This window comes from Sitophilus oryzae, unplaced genomic scaffold (genome assembly GCF_002938485.1).
Source record: "Sitophilus oryzae breed Bouriz unplaced genomic scaffold, Soryzae_2.0 scaffold_1274_pilon_pilon, whole genome shotgun sequence".
Lineage (NCBI taxonomy): Eukaryota > Metazoa > Arthropoda > Insecta > Coleoptera > Curculionidae > Sitophilus > Sitophilus oryzae.
In genome coordinates, this window is record NW_022145920.1 from 2,695,876 (window position 1) to 2,718,388 (window position 22,513).

Consider the following 22,513-nt stretch of genomic DNA (forward strand, 5'->3'; position numbering starts at 1 on the left):
AAATAGTTCTTTTTTGTAAACACTGCTGCGTTAATCCAAACGGAAACTACTTGCAGCAGTTAGATTTACAGACATACAAATTTGACTAATGAACAAAGAAATGCTTAAAATTTCAGACAGTTTTTTTTGCTTCCGCCGACGGAAAGAGATAAACTTTCCGAAACGTTAAGCATTTTTTTGTTCGTTAGGTAAATTTGTATATCTGTAAATCTAATTGCTGACAAGTAGTTTCCGTTTGGATTAACGCAGCAGTGTTTACAAAAAAGAACTATTTTGTTTTGTAGATTTTCTTCTAGTGGCGAAATACCCATAGAGGATTTTTTGGAAAGATGAATCCGCCACATAGATATAGACATTTTTTGTATGTTATTACTGTTGCAAGGGCACTTAATTTATATTTAGGATTTCCAAAATATTTTTTTCATATGCCAGATACTTCACTAATTCAATATATGTGAAAAATAGTTATACACGGTACTTTTGAACGATTTTCGTATTTTTGGCCTACTCTGTAGATTGTTTGACTTGCAGTAATTTTAAGTACCGCTAATATGGTTATCGGATATGTGATATGTACTAGCTTTTGACAGTATTCCCATTTGGATAGGACTTCCAATAAAAAAATATCTATATGTTGCATACTTAGTGGATCACACTGTATACTCTATATTTTTTACAAAAAGGACGATGAAAGGCGCTCCGAACGTAGTCATCGACCAGCGGCCGAACAAGAACAATTTGGTGAAGAGGAAGAAGAAGGTGAATACTCAGATACTGATGATTTTATAGTAGACGACGATGGAAAACCTATAGTAAGAACGAAGAAGAAGAAAATATTTTCAGATGCGGCTTTACAAGAGGCGCAAGAAACTTTTGGTGTTGATTTTGATTATGATGAGTTTTCTAAATATGATGACGAATATGATGAAGAAGAGGATGATGAAGAAGATGAATATGAAGAAGGTAACATTTAACTAATGATAATTAAGGGTAATAATTAAATCACAATTAATATCTAACTACAAATATTAATTAGATGAAGAAGGAGAAAGAAGGCATAGACAGAAAAAAGCTGGTAAAAAACGTCCAACTAAAAAATCGATATTTGAAGTTTATGAACCATCAGAACTTAAAAGGTAAATGTTCATTTATTTCCTAAGTATAATAGTACTATTTGAAAATGTTGCAGGGGATTTTTCACGGATTTGGACAATGAAATACGTAATACAGATATTCCTGAGAGAATGCAACTAAGAGATGTTCCTTTAATGGCTGTTCCTGATGATTCAACTGAACTTGATGAAGAGGCTGAATGGATTTATAAGCAAGCATTTTGTAAGTCAACTATTTCAAACACAGATGCGCATTTGAGTCAGGTAGGTTGAATTGAATATTTGTTTAATAATTCAAAAAATACATGATTCCTTTCATTTAGGAAGCTAGAGAAAAACAACGGAAAGGACCCCAAACTATTGGCAAAATTAGGAAAGCTTTGGACTTTATGCGTAATCAGCAACTTGAAGTACCATTTATAGCATTTTATAGAAAGGAGTATGTTCAACCTGAACTTAATATCAATGATTTGTGGCGAGTGTACAAATACGATGCAAAATGGTGTCAATTAAAAACTAGGAAAGAAAACCTTTTGGCTCTCTTTGAAAAAATGAGGTCCTATCAAATAGAACAATTAATGAAAAATCCAGACGCTGCTATTCCAGATAATGTTAGGTGAGAACCCAGAAAAGTTGTTTATTAAGACTAAATACTGTTTATTAAGACTAAATACTACTAAATCTGGCTCCAGTAGTTAAATTATTTTTGAAAACACAACTTTAAAAAAGTCACGTTTTTTTGCAAAACTCTTCGGATATTGTAGAGTTTTGCAATTTGTTTCTGCATATACTTTTTTTGACCATCTGGCAACACAGGGCGTTGAATAAACTGAATGGCCCTTAATAGCCGGTTATAGCCAGCGGTTCTCAAAATGTGTGTCATTATTTTTTTAAATTTTCAAAGTTAAATAACTTGGTTATTTTCAATTTATTTTGAAAATGGTAAAGAGAAAATATGTTTCTTTTGGCCAGATCAACCACCCCTTACCCACCTAAAATACTTGCAGTTATTTCTGGGAAACCCTGTATAACTTAAATATAATTAACAAAATCAGTGTCAAACCACTCAAAGTCGTTTGAAAGGTGGTTATTGATGGTTGTTTTGTTTTTAATTGTATTTAAGTTTTATCATGAGCTACCACTTTGTGAAAATGAACAGACCCTATAACTTATTTTTATATATTTTAGAGTTATGAAAGATTCAGATATTGAAAGATTGAAGAATGTTCAAACAACTGAGGAACTTAATGATGTTCATAATCATTTTATCTTATATTATGCTCAAGATCTTGCTGCTATGCATGCAGCTTGGAGAATAAAAGAAAAAGAAAGGTAAATTTTAGATTTATATTTCAGGTCTAGATTCATAATGCAACCGGTACCACACAAAAGACAGAGTATTATACTTATTTAAGACTCGCCCTGTATGGTCTCCAAGATAATATACTATGAATTTTGTGTGGTGGCGGTTGAATTGATTAAAGGAGGGTAATTCAAAAACGGTTTACACCAGTGACTAAATAAGGACCAATAACACCCGAAACCAAATTGTTACCAGCTGTCACCAAACAGTGCCGTGTGAAAGAATAAAAAAAATCAGATCAGAACAGATCAAAATTAAGAAAAAATTGGAATTTTGTAGAATGTAGAATGAGTGGGAGAGGGTTTTAATCACTGTGACCTTAAAGATCAGTTGTGTCCCCCTTCCCTGAGTTATAACTCATCCCCCTCATACATTTTGTAGGGGCGGTGGCGGTATTTTCCATCCTCTGATGACAGACGTTCCTCCTCTGAGGGTATAGACCCTTCCACAGTTGGGGTTTGGCCCTTCGTGTCTTCTACAGTCGAGGAGCTTGTCTCTGGTTGAGGTACCCGTGAGGTGGAGGCTGGCGGATCTGTCTCCATTTTCTCCACCTCTAACTTGGTCTCTCCTTAGACCTGATATTAATTCTATGAGCTTCAAGTTGGTTTATCGATCTTCGTTAAGAAACAGAACTCAAATTTCATTGCCGAATTTTTGAAAATTTTCGTCTGAATCAGAATATTCCAGAATATTCTACGTTTATTTCTTTAACTTCATATTTATGTATCTTCTAACGCGTAACGTTTTTGCTAAATCTAATGCGACCTTAGATACAGAATTGATTTTTGGGGTTTTTGCAATAAAAATCTCTTTCTATCGGTGTTTATTTTGCAGAAACAAGCCTTGAAATACATGATACATTTGTCGTGTGGGGTCGCGTGAAACTTGCAGAGAGTTATTTAAGAAACAAAGAACACTTAGCCTGTCCTGTATTTTTATTTTAGACTGTGTGTCTAAAATAGTGATGGGCAAAACTGTTATTTTTAGATAACAGTTGAAACTGTTATAGTTATTTATAAAAAACAGCTTAAAAATAACAGGTTTCTTTATTTTATTGCTAAATATTTGAAAGAGTATGAGGCGGTCACCGCCAGGCGTATTAGTTTAGTTTAGTTTAGTTTATTTATTAGTAATAACATACAAGGAAAGTATTTTTACAAGTCAAAATATATATATATATATATATATATATATATATATATATATATATATATATATATATATATATATATATATATAAAATGATAAAAATTTAGTTTCTACAGTTTTTTTTTGTTGTTTTTACATTGCATCATTAATACACAAATTTGATAAAATAAAATTTATACAATTAAACAACAGAAAATCATTAAAACCTTAAAATTAAAACAAATATGTATGTCAAATATATGTTATAAATGAACACGTACAACACACAAACACTAACATAGACAAAATAAATGAAATCACAGTCTAAAGCTGGAACTGAAGTACTCCTCAAAGGAAAAAAATGCATTAATCATAAGGTAGTTTTTGATTTTTGTTTTGTACTGATTAAAATTAAGAGCCTTAATTCTAGCTGGTACCAGGTTATAAAACTTTATGCTCAAATATCTTGAACCATTCTTGGATCCGGTACAAGATTGCCATTATTTCTTGTTGTGTAGCTGTGAAAATATTCATGTGACCTGTATAGATCAAGATTTTGCTTGACGAACAACAAACACTGCATAATGTACACACAGGGCAAAGTTAAAATCTTAAATTTTTTAAATAAATTACGACAATCCTCCCTGTAACCCACCCCTGCAATAATACGCACGCACTTCCTCTGCTGCGCAAAAACCTTATTGACATGACAAGAATGACCCCAGCAAAGAACAGCATAAGTCAGATGGGAATGAAAGTTGCCATGATATACTGTGAGAAGAGTTTCTCTTGAGGTTCTCTGCACAAGATTTCTAAACAGGAAAAGTTCTTTTGATAATTTTTTTGACAGGTTGACAAGGTGGTTCTCCCAGGTCAGTCCTGTGTCTAAGTGCACCCCAAGAAACTTGGCTTCTGTTGCACAATGTTGAAGTACAGGGTGATCAAAATTAATATTGTTTCTTAGAGTAAAGTTCATACTTTGCGATTTAGAGTGATTTGAAGATAGACGGCTAGCTAGAAACCATTGATTTAGGTTTTCTAGTGAAGTGTGATAATCAAGATTGTCAATCTCTAAGGGGTGGTAACTTATGCAAAAGGTTGTGTCATCGGCAAACAAAACAGTGTTGACTCCCCCTCCCTGGCAGTATGCTAGGTCGTTTATATAAATAAGGAACAAGATGGGGCCTAATACAGATCCCTGAGGTACACCATACTTCAGGGGTTGTTTTTCTGAGTTGCATTGGTTGAAATGAACATATTGACACGGTCAGAGAGATATGACTTTAGTAATTGAACAGCATCGTCCTGAAAGTTGTAGGATATTAATTTTTTTAACAATATGATGTGCGTAACACAGTCAAAAGCTTTGGTAAGGTCTAAAAATGATGCAAGAGTATCAAGCCACCTCTCAAACCCTTCCAATATACCACTGGTAAACCTGTCAATCGCTAATGTTGTGGTTTTGTTTTTTCGAAAACCAAATTGATTAATGGCGAATAGTTTATTAAACTCAAAATGTTCATTGATTTGATTCTTTAGAATACGTTCATAAACCTTAGATAAAATTGGCAGCAAAGATATGGGGCGATAGTTGTTACAGTCATCAACTGAACCCTTATTTTTAAAGAGGGGAACCACCTTTGCAGTCTTGAAAACCTTAGGAAATATATTGCAAGCTATAGATTGGTTTATTAATAGCGCTAAAGGCCGAACTAATATATTTTTTATTCTTTTAATAATTTTTGTGTTTATCCCATCTGGATCCTTGCTATTACTATTTTTTAAATCAGATATAGCCATATCGACGTCATTAAAGCTAACTGGCCGGAAATTAAAGGGCAGGATGTCTCTCAATGGTATGGAATTCAGGTAATCCTCAAAACACTGCTGAGAACCGCTAAGCCCCTCTAAGACATTCTCTGCAGTAGAACAGAAGAAGTTATTAAAATCAGTTGAGTTAAGTTTCAAATTGGAGTCAGAGGTGACATTTTTCCTATTATTGTTAACAAGTTTCCACATAGCCTGTTGAGGGTTACTGGACTCCCTTATAAACTCATCATTCGCTTTAATTTTAGCTAACCTAACACATCTTTTGTAACTCCTTCTGTATTCAGTTATTGTATTTTTAGGCATGGCAACAGGATCCCTCCTATTCAAAATTATCATAAATTGCAGTCTACTGCGCATTTCCTTCAGATCATCATTGAACCAGTTTAATTTTTTAGTAGACTTTTTTCTATTGATTAATTTTGATTTTTCAGGAAAAGAAATATTTATAAAATTTTTCAACATGTCAACTAGCATTTTGAATTTTAAGTCAATATCCAAATTATCATCAGTAATGAAATCAAAATTACAGCCAAGCATACTTTGGCATAATTTGGAGAGACCGTCCTCTGTTATTGGCCTATAACATATTCTGGTTTGAGAGATCATAAAAGAATAATTTGTTTCAAAGAAAATACCCTTATGGTCTGAAATATGAGTAAGATCTACCGGTTTTGTAATACCATCAATGTTTGTGAAGATGTTATCAAGACATCTGTCACTACGAGTACTGAATTTAACTGTTAACTATTAACGCAGTTGCAAGTTGCAACAATGACGTGCTCGGTGGTAGTATTTCCAGGGTGTCAAAACATTTCTAAATATCGATTGTTATCTAAAATACCTCTCTAAAAACGGTGGTTGTTTACAAATAAGCGCTGTTTACAAATTGCGATATAAAAAAAAACAAAATTCCGCCACGCGTCTATACCTTCCGATTTACCTACGCCCGTGCCCTGCTCCTCGATCCGCGTAGATCCTGAATTGGGTAGCAGTGTACAGAGTGCATCTCACTTGACGGGCGAGAAGCTCTTATATAGTTATGATTTTACCATTTGCGGTAAAAAAATAGCAATATAAGAAAATGTGTAGTATATTCTTCATTAGTAAACCAACTACACACTAGAATTCGAATTAATTTTGCACTTAAACTAGCGGGTACCCGCGACTTCGTTCGCGTCGAATTAATAATTTGTAATGGTGATGATAAAGCAAAGAAAGAATTTCCAAACATACAAACTGGATAACATTTTCTCACATTTGCCAAAAATAAGCTTTAAACGTCGAGCAGTTTAAGCAGAATCGTGGTTAATCAATTACTCAACTTTTTGGAACACCTTCTATAATTTTTTAAAAAATTTCAAAATATGTAAAAAAACAAAATAAATTATGCGTGTCCAAGCTTTTTCCCGAAAGACTAACCGTATTTTAAATAACAAAAAAAGTCTTAAACTATGTAAAACAACAAAATAAAATATACGTGTTTAAGAGTTTTTCTGAAAAACTCACCGGTTTTTAAATAAAAAATATTCTAATATTTGAGGGTGGTTTCACCCCCTTACAATTCGAGTTTCGAAAAATCCCTTCTTATCGAACCTCTACACCCTAAAGTCAGTCCGTTTTCCAAAAATCAGCTTTTTACTCAAGGGCTTTAAGCAGGATCGTGATTAATTAATGACCAGATTTTTCAAAACACCCTGTATACATTTTTAAAAAATCTTAAGATATTCTGAAAATTTTTCAGTATAAATAAATACCTAAATATTAAAACTTAATAAGTAAGTACTAAAACATACAGCGCCATAATATCTCGACCTCCGCCCGTTATGCTCGTAAAAACAATGTATCTAAAACAACTGATGCGTTATTCTCCAACCTGTTTCGAACCTCCATCGACAATCGACCGATGCAGCAGCGTTACTTTCCCACTCCGATTATCTCGACCGCCAGGCGTTATGCCCGCAACTGTTTCAAAAAAGCTGCTTCTTTTATATCCTATTATTTTTAAGCTGGTAACAGGTTAAAAAAAAACAACGGATCTAAAATGACTGCTTCTCCAACCCGTTGCGAGCCTCCATCGACAATCGACCGATGCAGCAGCGTTCCTTTCTCACTCCTGTTTTCTCGACCGCCAGGCGTTATGCCCGCAACTGTTTCAAAAAAGCTGCTTCTTTTATATCCTATTATTTTTAAGCTGTTGCAAGCCCCACACGACCATCGACCGATGCAGCTACGTTCGCCGCGCCGCGCCGTAGCGCATTCCCTAATCCGTTGTCCGTTGTATCTCACCACCTTTATCGATGGTTGTCGAAATAACATGTTTTCCATCCATAATCCATACTAGTTGTTTTTTGGAATTGCTTCGAGCAGTATCGAATTTCGTGGCGGTGCAGAGCGCCGACGTCGTTTCACGAACGGTCGATCTCTGCGTATCGTTATTTTATATCTGTTATTTTTTAAAAGTAGTGACGGTTGCGTTATGTTATTTCTAAATAATTGTTATAAAATAACAGATAGTTAAATAACAACCCATCACTAGTCTAAAATATGAGGCTTAACGTGTTTAAAAAATATGAGGCTCCTACAATTTCAAACTCCTCGGACAGAGAATACGCCACAAGTCAATTGCATAATTTACGTTTGCCGATTCCCAAAGCCTCTAACTAAGAACTCTGTAATCTGTGAAAGTATTTATTAAAATATTTAATCATGTACGAAGTATATTGCTACTATAGCTTAAAATTACTACTATAGCAAAAAGCCCCGTTCCTAGAACGGCGTTGTTTGACGACACAATTTGACATTTCAAACAACCAATGAGAGCTGTATACTACACTATTGTAAACTGAGGTGCCATAATATTGGGTCTTGGACCTGTTTGGCATCCTTTACTCTTCAAATATTGTAGATATTGATGAGAATAAAACCACTTAAATAAATAACTATGTTTGCTAAATATAACTTTAGTTAGATCCATCAATTAAGCTTCCTTCTAGTTTTAGCACTGATAATTATCAATATTTATTTGTTTTTTTATTCTTATAATGCACGCGGACAACTGCGTTTATATTAATTTTTAAGGTTTTTATTTTGACATATGAAGCCCTGAAGTTTGAATTTTTACTTTTTACTTTTTTGAGATTTCTTTAAATTGTTTTTTTTATTGTGATTTCTTGTTAGACAGTAAATTTATTTTTTTAAATATTTATTTATAAAATTGTCATGTTTTTTATTGTTGTATTTTAGGAAAAAACAGGAAAAACGTGAAGCACGACTGAAAGCTTTAGCCGAAGCGGAAGACGGAGCTGAAATCCCTGACGAAATTCCTGAAGACGAAGATGATGATGAACCCGAACCTGAAACTATAAAATATGCTAATCGTTCAGGCTCTTATGCATTATGTAGCAAAGCTGGCTTAGATACACTAGCAAAGAAATTTGGTAAAATTTAGTTTTTAATTCACTCAATGCGTTTTGTTTATTTTTTATCTGAATAGGTTTAACTCCTCAGCATTTCGCTGAAAATTTACGTGATAACTATCAACGACACGATGTTGATCAGGAACCTACAGAACCAGCAGAGGTTGCAAAAGAATTTTTGTCAGCCAAATTTCAAACTGTGGAGGAAGTACTTCAGGTATTGTATATTAATTTTTCTTTCTTTCTTTATAATTCAAAGTTCTAATGTGGTTCTTTTTCCTATCATAATTAGGCAACAACATATATGGTCGCTTTACAAATTGCTAGAGAACCATTGGTTCGAAAGTGCGTAAGGGAGGCGTTTTATGAACGAGCTAAATTAAGTGTGGCGCCTACAAGAAAAGGACAAAAAGTTATTGATGAAGCTCATTCTTGTTATAGCATGAAATATTTGAAGAATAAGCCAGTAAGAGATCTAACTAGTGATCAATTCCTGAAACTCACATTAGCAGAAGAAGAGCAACTTATAAAAATTAAAATTAGTGACACAATTGAAGGTAAGGTTTACATTTGAAGAGCACTCGGGACAAAAAATAAAGTAAAACGTTCTTATTTTTTTGCAATACTTTTAATTTCTTTACTTTTTTCTTGGCTTGTGATACTATATTTGCCATTTTCTGTAATTATTTTTATAAGCTTTTATTTAACTTGCAATATATTCGTATGTTAGTTGTCTGTTTCAAAATTTGGGGTCTGATGAACTATCCTGACACACGATTTTTGCATTTTTCTTTTTTTTTATCAAAAAGTAACCATTTTTAGTAGTAGTTTTAAATAAAAATAAATGGAGATTATGCACAGATTTTTAAAATATTTTAATGTAATTTTAGTAGTTTTTGACACATATTTGACGTTATGGAGAATTTTAACACTTGATTTAACATGACAGCGACAAAAGGAAAATCATGTTGCCAGTCTCCACTGAATTTTCTTTTTCTGTTTTTTATTTATTTTGATTTTGAAAAAATAGTAATTTTTAATAATAAAAATGCGTTGGTAATGTGTGAACGTGAAAACTAAAATAAACAACAAAAGAGTGAAACAAAACGCTTACGCGTGCTTTTGTTGCTTTTGTTTCACTCTTGTTTAAACCAAAATATCAATCAAAGAGATAAAAAGGAAAAAAAAACAGCCTAATCAACCCAAACCAAATCGACCAAACCCTAACCAACCAATACAAAATCAACCAATGCAAAACCAAACGAAACCAAACCAACTCAACCCGAGCCAAACACAAAGGAAAGAAATGAAAACACGCTTAGTTTTCTTTACTTTGGTTGCTTACAGCTTACAGCGTGTTTTTATTGCTAAAGCTATAACTATAGCAATTGTCTCGCCGGCGCGGCGGTAATTTAGCCAATTTGATAAACTAAAGTAATCTAATTCGTATTAAAAAAAACATTTTAAAACCTATGACGTCATTTTTTTTCCCTAAAAAAAGATGCGTGAAATTCCGGATAATTTACTAGCTGATCTAACAACCATGTATCAATTCGCAATATTTGTCAAAACTCGACCTTCACTACTGTCAGCGTAAACATAGAAACGGATATAAACGAGTCCGCGACTCTTTCCATAGATAAATGAAACAAGTTTAGATTGGAAAGTGCCCATAAGGACAATGTAAACACTATTTGGCGCTATTCTTGCAACGGTCGCGACCCAAAACTTTTGAAAATTTCGGAGCGGTTCGGCTTTTTCCGGAATTATATTGCCAAATATTGTTTATTCAAATTTATTATTATTTTCGTTTAATTTTATAAATAAAATACAGTGTGTTGCATACAAGAAACTTTATTTTATATAAGGACGCATGTATGAAATACCTATGAAACTTTGGAAACCGACGTTATGCCACGATCCACGATGGTTTTTGCAGTTCACAGTTCACAGCACAGCTTTTTAAGTTTTTAATGCCACTTTTTCACAATTATCACCGGTTGGAGTGAATAAAACTTGAATTAAACTCACAAGATAGCAATAATTACTTTGAAAATGAACGCTATAAACACTTTTCGGAATTTCTTTAATAAGAGCGGTTTAGATTTTGAAAGATTATTATGATTTTTGAAGATTCTGACTTTGACAAGAGATAATTATTTCTGTTTTTGTTTGCCGTTGTTCTTAGCGACCGCTATAGCAGCGCCAGATCGCGTATAACGGTCGCGACCCAAAATTTTTACGGGCTTTCCAATCTAAACTTATTGCATTTATCTATGACTCTTTCATTATCTACAACAACATTTTTAAGAATGTTTTTTATGTGAAACGTGTTTTTCCACATCAGATGTTAGTCAAATAATCCAACAAATTCATTTTAAGGTAACATAAGCTTCATTTTCTAGGAAAAGTCGTGTGTCAGGATAGTTCACCGAAACCAAAATTTGCAAACTATTTTTCAACCACTTGTCAGTTGTAGCATTTTATTTTTAAAATCTACAGAATTTTTTTTTCAGAATCTATCAAAAATAGTAGATAAAATAGTACTTTAACCGCAAGGGTGGATTAAATGATACTTTAACAGCGGGGATAGGTTAAAAACTTTATTTCTTCTCACACGTTTTTTAATTGCTTCCATTTTTGAAAATTTTTGTATTTCTGTTCATAAGTTATTCGGGATTTAAATGGAAGTAGTTTGGATATGGCGTTCAAACTGTCGCCTCAGCCTGAATATCTGTTGGTAATTTACTTATTTCGTTTTAAGCCATTTCTGGCTACAATCAAAGGCTCCAATTCAATCAGCAATCGACACGAAAGAGAATTAAAAAATATTGACTCAAAACTGACAACTAAAGAGACAACTTTATTTATTTGTCAAATTACATAGAAACCAACGCCAACCCAGCACAATATTTTTTTCTACTCGTAATAAATTCCTTGACATTTCAAAGAAAGTGACGTTTTAAAAAAATATTCAGAAATTATTATTATAATTTCTGAATATTTTTTAAAACATAACTCACTATGGAAAAAAATATTGTTTTATACAAAACGATAAAATTGCATTATCGTCTCCCGAAATTAATTCACTCGCGATTTCATCACTCGTGAATTAATCTTTTTGGTCGACGATAAAATACCATTTCTTGTATTTTACTTACCAGTCTTGTATAAAAAATAACTATTAATTAGCTTATGTAAATTCATGTTTTAAATTATCACACCGAGATGGCATTGCGAGTATTGTTTAGTTCATTTTACTTAATTTTAATCTGCGCGAACATTTCCGTTTTTTGACACTTTCAACTGTCTCGAAGAGACGTAGTTCACGGACTTTTATCGACTATCCTCGCCGTCATGGTAGAGATTTCTGACCGAGCGATCAAATTTGTTAGTCTCTGCGACTAGTAGAGCTAATCTTTTTGAAAAAAACCCTCTGAGCAGAAGTAATTTTTTTATTTCCACATCATTACTGTCTCTTAAAGTCTATTTATTAAAGCTTGAGAGCACAAGAGCTTCACTATAAATGCAAAAGGCGTTTTCTTGTGTGAATGTTCTTCATTCAGCCATGTTTCGTCTAGGTAGAAGATAGAATTTCCTTCCCTGCGATATTTACGAATGTCCCCTGCCAATGAGTACAGACTTGTACTTTTCTCATGAGAAGTTCATTTCCTTTAAAGTTGTCCAAAGTTTTTTTTTTCCATGACCGGCAAGTTTTTGTCTTCATTTGCATCTTTCTGAATTTTATCGAGAATTGGTATTTCCTTGCCGTAAAAGGCGTGCACGTCTTATTATGCTTCTAGAACAGTCATCAACAACTAATGGCTTCCTCCCCATAGATGTTTTGGGCTCACAAAAAACAGTTCCACTTTTTGTCTCTTTCAGGGGTTCATAACCACATAAGGTAGCTATTATACCACAGAATAACTACAGAACGATCAGCCAACGTAACAAAAAGTGAACAATTTTTTGCAATCTATTGTGGGCTCGTTCATTATTTTATTAAATAAAAAAGTCGGCTGATGTAATTTGTAAAAGTTGTAGCGCCTATGATTATGTTTTATGACCCCAACCCTTCTCGCTGTTGCTCTCATCAAAGATGGTCACCAAACCAAACCAAACCAAACCAAATCATAATTCTGATTTTTAATTGATAAAAATTTTAATTTGCTTAAAAATATCCTCAGGACCATTCCCGTTTGCTCTTCATATAATATTATTCCAGCTTAAGTTTGATTATTTATTATAGGACATACAACAAATTCATATGTCGATGAAGTAAAACAACTCTATATTAGGGACGAATTCAGTAAGAATGTTCAAGAATGGAACAAACTTCGAGCGGAGTGTGTTGAGCGTGCTTTGACCAGATGCATATTTCCAGACTTGCAATCAGAAATTAAAAGAATTCTACTAGCAGAGGCAAAGGAATTTGTTCTAAGAGCTTGTTGCCGAAAGTTATATAACTGGATCAAGATTGCCCCATATCAAGTTGAATTTCCTGAGGAGGATGAAGATGAATGGGATACAGCTAAAGGTAAACTTACTTGCTGAAATCAAACACAATTTTGAATAAATAATAATGGTGATATTATGTTTATAATAAGTTTTTGTTGGCTACAATAGATAAGAAGTATTAATGATACCTCCCTTTTTATTAATGCTAAAGTTAATAAACATACAGTTTTTTGTTAAAAGTTTAATCAATGATCAATACAGCGGGAGCTTTAACATTTAAATGAATTCTAGACAATAGTTTTCTTAGATTATTTTGAATATTTATTGTGTATTACTACATAATTATTAATTAGATCCTATAAAGTCTAAAATTAAAACAAAAAAAATTATATAATTGTCGACATTTTCACTGCATATACAGGGTGGTCCGAACTGTATTCCGGAAACTTCGGCAACATATTCTGCAGATAAAAATAAGTAAAAAAAGTTCGTATAAATATATGTCATAAAATGCTTAGTTTCGGAGATACACAGTGTAGAAATTTCATTTTTATTTCGATTTTTTCCAAATAATTTCTGAAGTGACGTCAATATTTGGATGAAAATTGGTGTCTGGAAGTTTTATGATATGAGAAATTTGATTTTGATATCAATATGACTCCTACTAGTAGAGAGCGCCACCTACATATTTTTTAACTGGTTTGAAGAGTAATAACTTTTCGACTGTACCTGTATAAAACTACTTAGTAAAAAAATATACATTTACGAGTTTTTTTACGTGAAAAAGGTCTCTTGGTAAAAATCGCTACAAGTAATGGTTTTCGAGATATTTTGAATAGAAATTATCAATACCTGTCACCGTTGACATAAATTAAACATGTTGACTAAAGGGGTTTTCGGAATTAAAATCCTAGATTAGGTAGTTTACTAATCAGCTGTTCCAAGATCAGTGCTGAGAGTAATCAGCTGGTAGTTTAATTACGAACGGTTAGATCATTAGCTTAACCGGGTTAACAATCACATTTAAATATATTTCGTAAAAAGAGATAAATGAAGCAAATAACCTTAATATCCATCTTTAACGATTGTATACTTTTTTGTTTCTGTAAGACTATTTTTTATAAAAACAAAATGTGTTTTATTTTTATATTTATTTTAATCATTTATTTACTGTCAACATAATAAACATTCCAACATATTAATAATAAAAAAAATATATCAATTTTATCTACCATTGTGATGAAAATTTTCAGAAATTGTTTATCAAGTTCCATTCTTTGATTATGCCTGGTTATTTTAATCTAAATCTTTTAAACCACTTAGTTCTGTAGTTCAGTTTTCATTTTTTTCCTATTGGGTGTCTCCGATAGTGCTTTTTCGCAGTCAGTATCTTCAGAATTACTTGTTGGTTTTTTATTTATTTAAAATCTAGAGTTAATTGATGCTATGCTGATTGGCTCATTTTCTCCGTCACTAACAAAATATCATGTATTTGATCAACATTAGATAAAGTGATTTCGGACAAAACAGTTATAAAAAAAAATTATACTTCTATGCGGACCGTTATTTTTAAAATTACCCTAGAAATGATCAGCTGATTAATTCTACCCATCTCGTTAGAAGGGTTAGTAGGATCACAACATATGGCAAAAATCGAGTTATTCGGATCACTTTCCGAACGCATTGACTCGTTTTGAGATCACTTTTCGAACGTCTGGATTACTAATCCTATCAATCCGATCAATCAGATCACAGTTTCCGAAAACCCCTTAAATAGTTATTAGACTCAAATCATAAATTCGAAATGTTTTTGTGTCAAATGTTCAACAGAAACTGTTTTATCATCATTTTTTGCAGAAATTTATTTTTTGAGTGAAATAACTATCTACTCAACGTGTTTATTTTTCGTAAATAATGACATGTATTTACTATTTCCATTCTAAATATCTTAAGAACGGTTGCTCGTAGCGATTTTTACAAAGAGATATTTTTTTATGTAAAAAATCACAGATATGTGTATTTTTTCGATCGGTAGTTTTATACAGAGGTGCCCGGTGGCGTAGAGGTACAGGCTCTCGTCTACCAATCTCAAGGTGTGGGTTCGATTCCCACACCCGGCATTTCATCAGCCGACTATTTTTATTAAAATAAAAATAGTTTGGGTACCTAAGTCGACTCAGCCTTAAATGAGTACTTGGGATTCAAAATAGAGGTGTGTAGTTCGTGAATGAACTATTCCGACCCCGGAATGAAAGGAACTAGTTCCTGGTTTCTCAAAGAACTAGTTCCTCAGGACCTATTCCGGGATCGAGACTGTGACCGATATAGAATAATATGCGACGGCGACGGATCGGCTAGCGCGCGTAGCCCGATGGTAGGCAGGAGTGGGGAGTGCCAGCTGTACATTATTGGATCCGGACTTTTTTTTTTTTTTGTTAGAGAAAAAAAATTGGATCCGAACCTAGAGGAACTAAACTAAATAAAAGACTAGTTTACGTATGGATCAGCCAGCGCGATTGATGCTAGGCAGGCGTGGGGAGTGCCAGTCGTATGTTATAGGATCCGGACATAGAGGAACTATTAAAAGATTAGTTCACGGGAATCTATTCAGTTGGCTGATCCGAGATATAATACAAGGCGACGACGATGGATTCGGCCTTTATGTGGCTGTGGCATCTATTGCCACAGCCGCCGCGGCGTAATTACCACAGAAAATTGTCGTGGTACTGTTTTTGATTTTTAGTTTGTTTTTTAAATATTTTATGGGAATGTTTCACTTTAGGTCCTTATAAAATTAAGAAATATCTTATAAAACGAAGTAGGTATTCTGAATTTTTAGACAAAAACAAAAAGCTTGAAGTGAGGAAAAATGCAATTTTTGTAATATTTGCTCCAATTGATTTGTGATATAGGTTTTTAAATTTTGATTTGATTTTTTTTTTATTTTTTTAAATCTGCAATAAAACTTACCTATATGTTTTTAACATACACAATTACACGTCTCGTTATATCTCCGTACATTATAAAAATTATACAGATCATACTGTGAATAGTTCAGACTGACAACGAAACGCATTAGCAAGCAAGGGGGATGTCAGTGTTAGTCGGGAACTATTGTGAACTAAAGACCTACTTCAAGGAACTATTCCTCTGGAGGAACTAGAACTAAGGAACTAGTTCCCAACTGTTTCCCCAAGGAACTAGAATTCCCACCTCTAATTCACAATCCTGAGGTAATAATAGGCGGTTGAAGCGTACTGCTAGCCACATTACCTTCCTTGTATACCGAACGGCTCTAGTATAGCAAGCTGTACCTTGCTACTCCCAAGGCGTTAAACGCTATATACGGGAGCTATTATTAATTTTATACAGGTACGGACAAAAAGTTATTACGCTTCAAAACAGTGAAAACACACGTAGGTGGCGCCCTCTACTAGTAGGAATCATATTGACATCAAAATCAAATTTCTCATGTCAAAAAACTCCCAGACACTAATTTTCATCCAAATATTGACGTTATTTCAGAAATTATTTAGAAAAAATCATTAATTATTAAATATGAATTATTAAATAAAAATGAAACTTCTACACCCTGGATCTCTTAAAATAAGCATTTTAGGACATACATTTATACGAACTTTTTTACTAATTTTTATCTGCAGAATATACTGCCGAAGTTTCCGGAATACAGTTCGGACCACCCTGTATGTCAATGAAATAAATTGTTTTATAGCATTTACCTATTTACATTAATTGCCGTCTAACTCATCTATTTGTTGTACTCATTCAAGATTATGTTGACTACAAATTTTATATGCAACAAAAATTATAAAGATCCACATTACACCCTTGACTTTATAATATTAAAAGTTCTGAAAATACGAAATACTAAAACGGATACTTATTATTTAATACATTGAACATTTGCAATGTAAACTAAGTAGAAAAAAAATATAATAATTCTTTCTCAACTTACACTAGCGCTGTAGCATCCTTGTTTGAATTATGAAAAAACAGAGAGCATGCATCTCGATTTGATATCAATTTAATTAAACCGACATCCGTTTTTTTTTTTATTTTCAGGTTACAAACCTTCTTACTAATGTTTATTACTATTTTTAAGGTATTAGAGTTATGGGCCTGGCTTATGTCCCAGACTATTCTCAGTCAGCTTTTACTTGTATCGCCGCTCCAGATGGTGATATAACGGACTATCTTCGTTTACCGCACATTTTAAAAAGAAAGAACAGTTATCGCCAAGAAGAAAAATTGATGAAAGAGGCCGATTTGACGGCTCTACGAAATTTTATCTACACGAAGAAGCCTCACGTCATTGCAATAGGTGGAGAATCCAGGGAAGCCCTGATGATAGCGGACGACTTGAGAGGAATTATAAATGATTTAGTCGAAGCAGAACAGTTTCCAACCCTGAAAGTAGAGATTGTGGATAATGAGCTGGCTAAAGTCTACGCGAATTCAAACAAAGGCACGGCTGATTTTAGGTATTTTTGTTTTTATTGTCATTTATATTGAAATGTTTTGTATGCGTTAAAAAGAACATAACTAGACCTATATTGGTGTGCAAAAAATGGAACATCACTTTTGACTATAAAATAATTGCAATAGTAAATAATAAAAAGTAACAGTATTGTTTTAAACAAAACCACCCTAAATTCGAATTATTATTGTAATATCACAGTACACATATTATAAAAATAATGGTAATTTTTCGACTTACATTTAACTTCCTTAATTTTAAAACGAGAGGTCCATTTATTTCCTAGTTGATAATTTTATTTAACATAATTGGTACGTTTGTTATTCAACAATTGTACAACCCAAACTAAGCTTTTCTTAGTTAAAAAGTTACTAATGTTTTGTTATCAATTTTGAGTTAGTTTTAAGTTTCTTTCAAAATATTTATATAAACTATATTTTTAGAGATTATCCTGAACTTTTGAGACAAGCTATTTCCATTGCTAGAAAAATGCAAGACCCTTTAATTGAATACTCCCAATTATGCAATGGAGATGAAGAAATTCTTAGCTTACGTTTTCATCCTTTACAGGAACAAATTGGCAAAGAAGAACTTCTGGAAGCGCTTTGTCTTGAGTTTGTCAACAGGTTAGTCATAATCGAAATAATTTCTCTCTATATTAGTATTTCAAATTCATTATATTTTTCTTATTTATATTCTATTATTATATTAAGTCTATCCAAAGACCGAATACGTGACAATGACAGTTATGGTCTTAATTTTAATTGACATGTAAACTGTATATTTCGTCATTGGATGGTGTCTCTAGATATTTTTTGGGCCGACTTCACAAACATTTTAATGTCTTTATAATGGAGCAAAAAAACTTCTTTATTTATAAGAGATTTTTTATCTATTTTTTTGCATAAGCATAAACAGGTATTGTAATACAGTAGACTCTCTATTTCTGAATCATCTCCAAGTTGGCTCTGCATCGACGAATGTTCAGGCGAATCATGGAAGGAATTCTCTTATCCCTATCCCTTACCCTGCACCAACTTATGCAGGTCCTTGATAGGATGGGAGCATAGTTCCTCCGGTTCTAGCCTAGCTTTCCCTAATAAAAAGTGTCGCCTGTGATCCAGAGCCTCGCAGTGACATTATGTGCTCTGCTGTTTCAGGATTTTATCGCATAGCAGGTATATCCATCTGCAGCAAAGACTTCCTTGATACAGGTTGAGCTTGTTCAGGTAACACTTGACAGCCATGTGTTCTGTCATTAGCAGTTCTTTTGTGGTTAGCTAGGTTCTTGGATAAAGGCCTTGCTGTGCCTGTACCCCTGTCTGTTTTTCCAGTGGACATTCTACTTTTCCCTGATCCAGAGTTTTAGTGCACTAAGGGCTATACATTTGGGTATTCCCAGTAGTATCTGGACTAAGATAGGATGCCGATGATACTTGGCTAGCTAGCTCATCGAATTTTTCGTTGCCTTTTAGAATAATTTAATTCTGTTACTTCGTGCCAGAGCTCCCAGTTCACTTAGGCATTCCCAGACGAGTCTCGACGATAGTTTTGGGCTCATAAGCGCCCCAAGTGCCGCCTGACTGTCTGAGCATATATTGATGAGCTTACCTGAATAAGCTCTTCTGTTGTTTTTTCTCGCACATTGTATTCTTGTTACTTCTTATTACTGCCTGGAATAAGGTTGAGTATTTACCCAAGGAAAAGGATAAGCCTGCCCTTGGTCTTTCCCCAAATACTCCAGCTCTGGTTCTTTCAGCGGTCTTTGACCCCTCTGTATACCAGGTTAGTCCGTCCTGAAGGAATGTCGTATCTGTCCACATTCTTCGATCCATTTTGTTCACCTCAAATGGTTTGTGGTAGTGAATAAAGTCATTTGGTCCGATCTCATTTCGAGTAGAGATTCCCTGATAGAATCCACCATCTTTAAGTCTCCTGTTTCTATCCTATTTCCCAGAGACAACACACTTAGTTGTCGATAAAGTCCCATTCTTGCCTCCGTCTAGATCACTATGTGAAGAGGCGAATAGTCCAGAAGAGGTCTCCATTGATGCAGTGCGATGCACCTTGCTGAGGCTGAGCATTGTTGTTTCTTGCATTACCTTAGGCCACCATACCAAGGATGCATATGTTACTGAAGGTCTCATTACCTCAGTGTACAACCAATGGCACCATTTGTGGTCTGAGGACCCAGATTTTTCCATGAAGTCGTCTGACACCGCTAGTGTAGTCAACGCCCTCTTTGTGATATTTTCCAAATGTCGGTTCCAGGTCAGTTTGGTATCCAGCGTGATTCCTAGATACTTGGCCTCCCCCGAGAGAGGGTTCTCTTCACCTCAGAGTCTTAGAGGTCCTAGTCCCCCCAAAATTCTTCGCTTGGTGAAGGGAATTATTACGGTCTTTGTAGGACTAATACTTAGTCCCTCCCATGTCACCCACGATTCTACAATCTTCAGGGCCTTCTACAATGGCTCCCTTGCTTTTGTGTTGAACTTACCTTTAACTATCACGTCCAAATCGTCTGCAAATCTCAGACTGTTGAAACCAGCCCCGTTGAGATAATTATTATTTAATTAATTAAACAGTCCTTCCATAACGAGATTCCACAGCAGAGAGGAGATAACTCCCCCTGCATCCTCCTGCCACCCGGCCTGCAACAGTCTCATTTAGTAGGGTTACTCGACTTTTCAGCATGCAGTCTATCCACCTGCAGCAGGTCTCCTCTAATCCGAGGTTCATTGTAGCTCGTCAGTAACTGAAATGAAGAGCGCCTCTTCTATATCGAAAAATGCCCCTAAAAGCGCTTCTCTTGTTTCGAACGTCGACTCCACTTTTCTTACTAGCTGATAGGGTGCTGATTCGATCGATCGTCCTGCTGTGTAGAAATGCTGGTCTGGGTGAAATGGTCTTTATCCCATTACTTCGTCTCTAACATGCCTGTCCATTAGTTTCTCAAGAGCTTTTAGTACAAAAGACCAGTTTATTACAAAAGACCAGACTGATGGGCCTAAAGGCCTTCGCCGTAGAATAATCCCGGCGCCCAGTTTTGGGTATAACAGCTACACTGGTCAGCCTCCAGGGTTCTTGTATTAAGGCAGTGTCACAGGTCTGCATTACTTTACAGAGGATAGCCGAAGCTGTGTACAGTACATAAAAAAAAACAAATTTAAAAAACCCGGATTATCCGAGCTAGGCCCACATTAGCTCAGATAATCGAGAGTCTAGTGTATTTAAATGTTTGTATTTATTTTCGATATTAATGATGTTTTTCCACATTTCAGAACAAATGAAGTTGGCGTAGATGTAAATTTGGCTGTACAGCAAGCTCACAAAAGCCACTTAATCCAATTTCTATGTGGTTTGGGGCCGAGAAAAGGACAAGCCCTCTTGAAAGTGCTTAAGCAAACAAACCAAAGATTAGAGAACAGGACCCAACTTGTTACAGCTTGCCATATGGGTCCTAAAGTTTTCATTAACTGCTCAGGGTTCATTAAGGTATAGGCTTTTCAGAATTTATTTATATAGACGTTTTACAATTTATAAAACTATAAATTAAAATTTTTCTAATTAGATACATTTGATTTCTGAAGTATAGATAAACAAGTGTAAAATCTGATAATTATTCAATTTATTTTATTTCAACAAACAAACCACCGTAAATCGCTGTCGTTTTATATGTAAATTTAAAGGGGAAATGTCATCGATCGTCATTTCCCAGCAAACCGGACGGCGTTTTTTCTTCGATCATATGGTACTTTATAGAATAGAATAGAACTCTTTACATTTGGTTCTAAAATATATATAAACAAAAACATAAGTATTATCGAATAGGACAAAACAACTCTCTAATATTTTTAGTGTATGTAAAAAAACTATATTTTAGCTACTTTTATTTTTGTTAGATATTGCATTTCCTAGATCCTTATATCCGTATATTGCTTTTCTGAGAATGGACCTGTAATATCTACATACATTGTTGGCATCTTTGCTTAGTTTCCCAGTAAGGACGTTTTCTTAACTAGCTTTATATAGGTCTTCAAGATGGATTGTTTATTTTTTCTTGAATTTCTCCCAATACTTTAACAGTCAATTGTCAATCACCAAAGAACCCCATTGATGGCCGAGAGTTTTGAAAAACAACCGTCAGTGCGCTACATTCTGTAATGGTAGTCTTTCGCTCTTACTTTCTCTGATTTGTAGAGTTGCCCTGATGTCTGAATCTTCCATTTGTTCTTACTTTGTCTCAACTGTGCCGTTATCCATTGTTCGAATGGCGTATGGTTGACAGTTTGAAGACTCGTCGTTTTCGGTTTTCCAACATTAACTAGACTTGTAAGTTTGATAATTGGAAAGTTTTAGATGGTAGTGGTATGATTTGCCTTAAACGAAACATACCAGTAGCTTGCAGTGTTTTGATTTAATGAAAAATTTTAAGATTTTTACTATTTTATAAGGTGTGTTTTTCTTTAGATTGATACTAACAGTTTGGGAGATAGTACAGAAGCGTACGTAGAAATTCTAGATGGATCTCGTGTGCATCCAGAAACGTACGAATGGGCCCGTAAGATGGCCGTTGACGCTTTGGAATATGACGATGACGAAGGAGCCAACCCAGCTGGTGCTTTAGAAGAGATCCTGGAGACGCCTGAAAGATTGAAAGATCTTGACCTCGACGCATTTGCTGAAGAACTGGAACGTCAAGGTATAG

At 34.2% G+C, this 22,513-nt stretch overlaps 1 protein-coding gene across 1 annotated transcript in view; it reads left to right on the top strand.

Annotated features, from left to right (window-relative positions):
- LOC115874354 (transcription elongation factor SPT6) overlaps window positions 1-22,513 on the top strand; it is a 36,877-nt gene that overhangs the window by 10,829 nt on the left and 3,535 nt on the right. Inside the window, exons 5-17 of the mRNA XM_030889475.1 lie at window positions 684-963; window positions 1,037-1,136; window positions 1,190-1,376; window positions 1,436-1,728; window positions 2,301-2,444; window positions 8,677-8,870; window positions 8,927-9,066; window positions 9,142-9,406; window positions 13,099-13,386; window positions 17,431-17,809; window positions 18,249-18,431; window positions 21,087-21,300; window positions 22,276-22,507. Coding sequence (XP_030745335.1) covers window positions 684-963; window positions 1,037-1,136; window positions 1,190-1,376; window positions 1,436-1,728; window positions 2,301-2,444; window positions 8,677-8,870; window positions 8,927-9,066; window positions 9,142-9,406; window positions 13,099-13,386; window positions 17,431-17,809; window positions 18,249-18,431; window positions 21,087-21,300; window positions 22,276-22,507 — 2,899 coding nt within the window. The remainder of the gene's footprint in view (window positions 1-683; window positions 964-1,036; window positions 1,137-1,189; window positions 1,377-1,435; window positions 1,729-2,300; window positions 2,445-8,676; window positions 8,871-8,926; window positions 9,067-9,141; window positions 9,407-13,098; window positions 13,387-17,430; window positions 17,810-18,248; window positions 18,432-21,086; window positions 21,301-22,275; window positions 22,508-22,513) is intronic.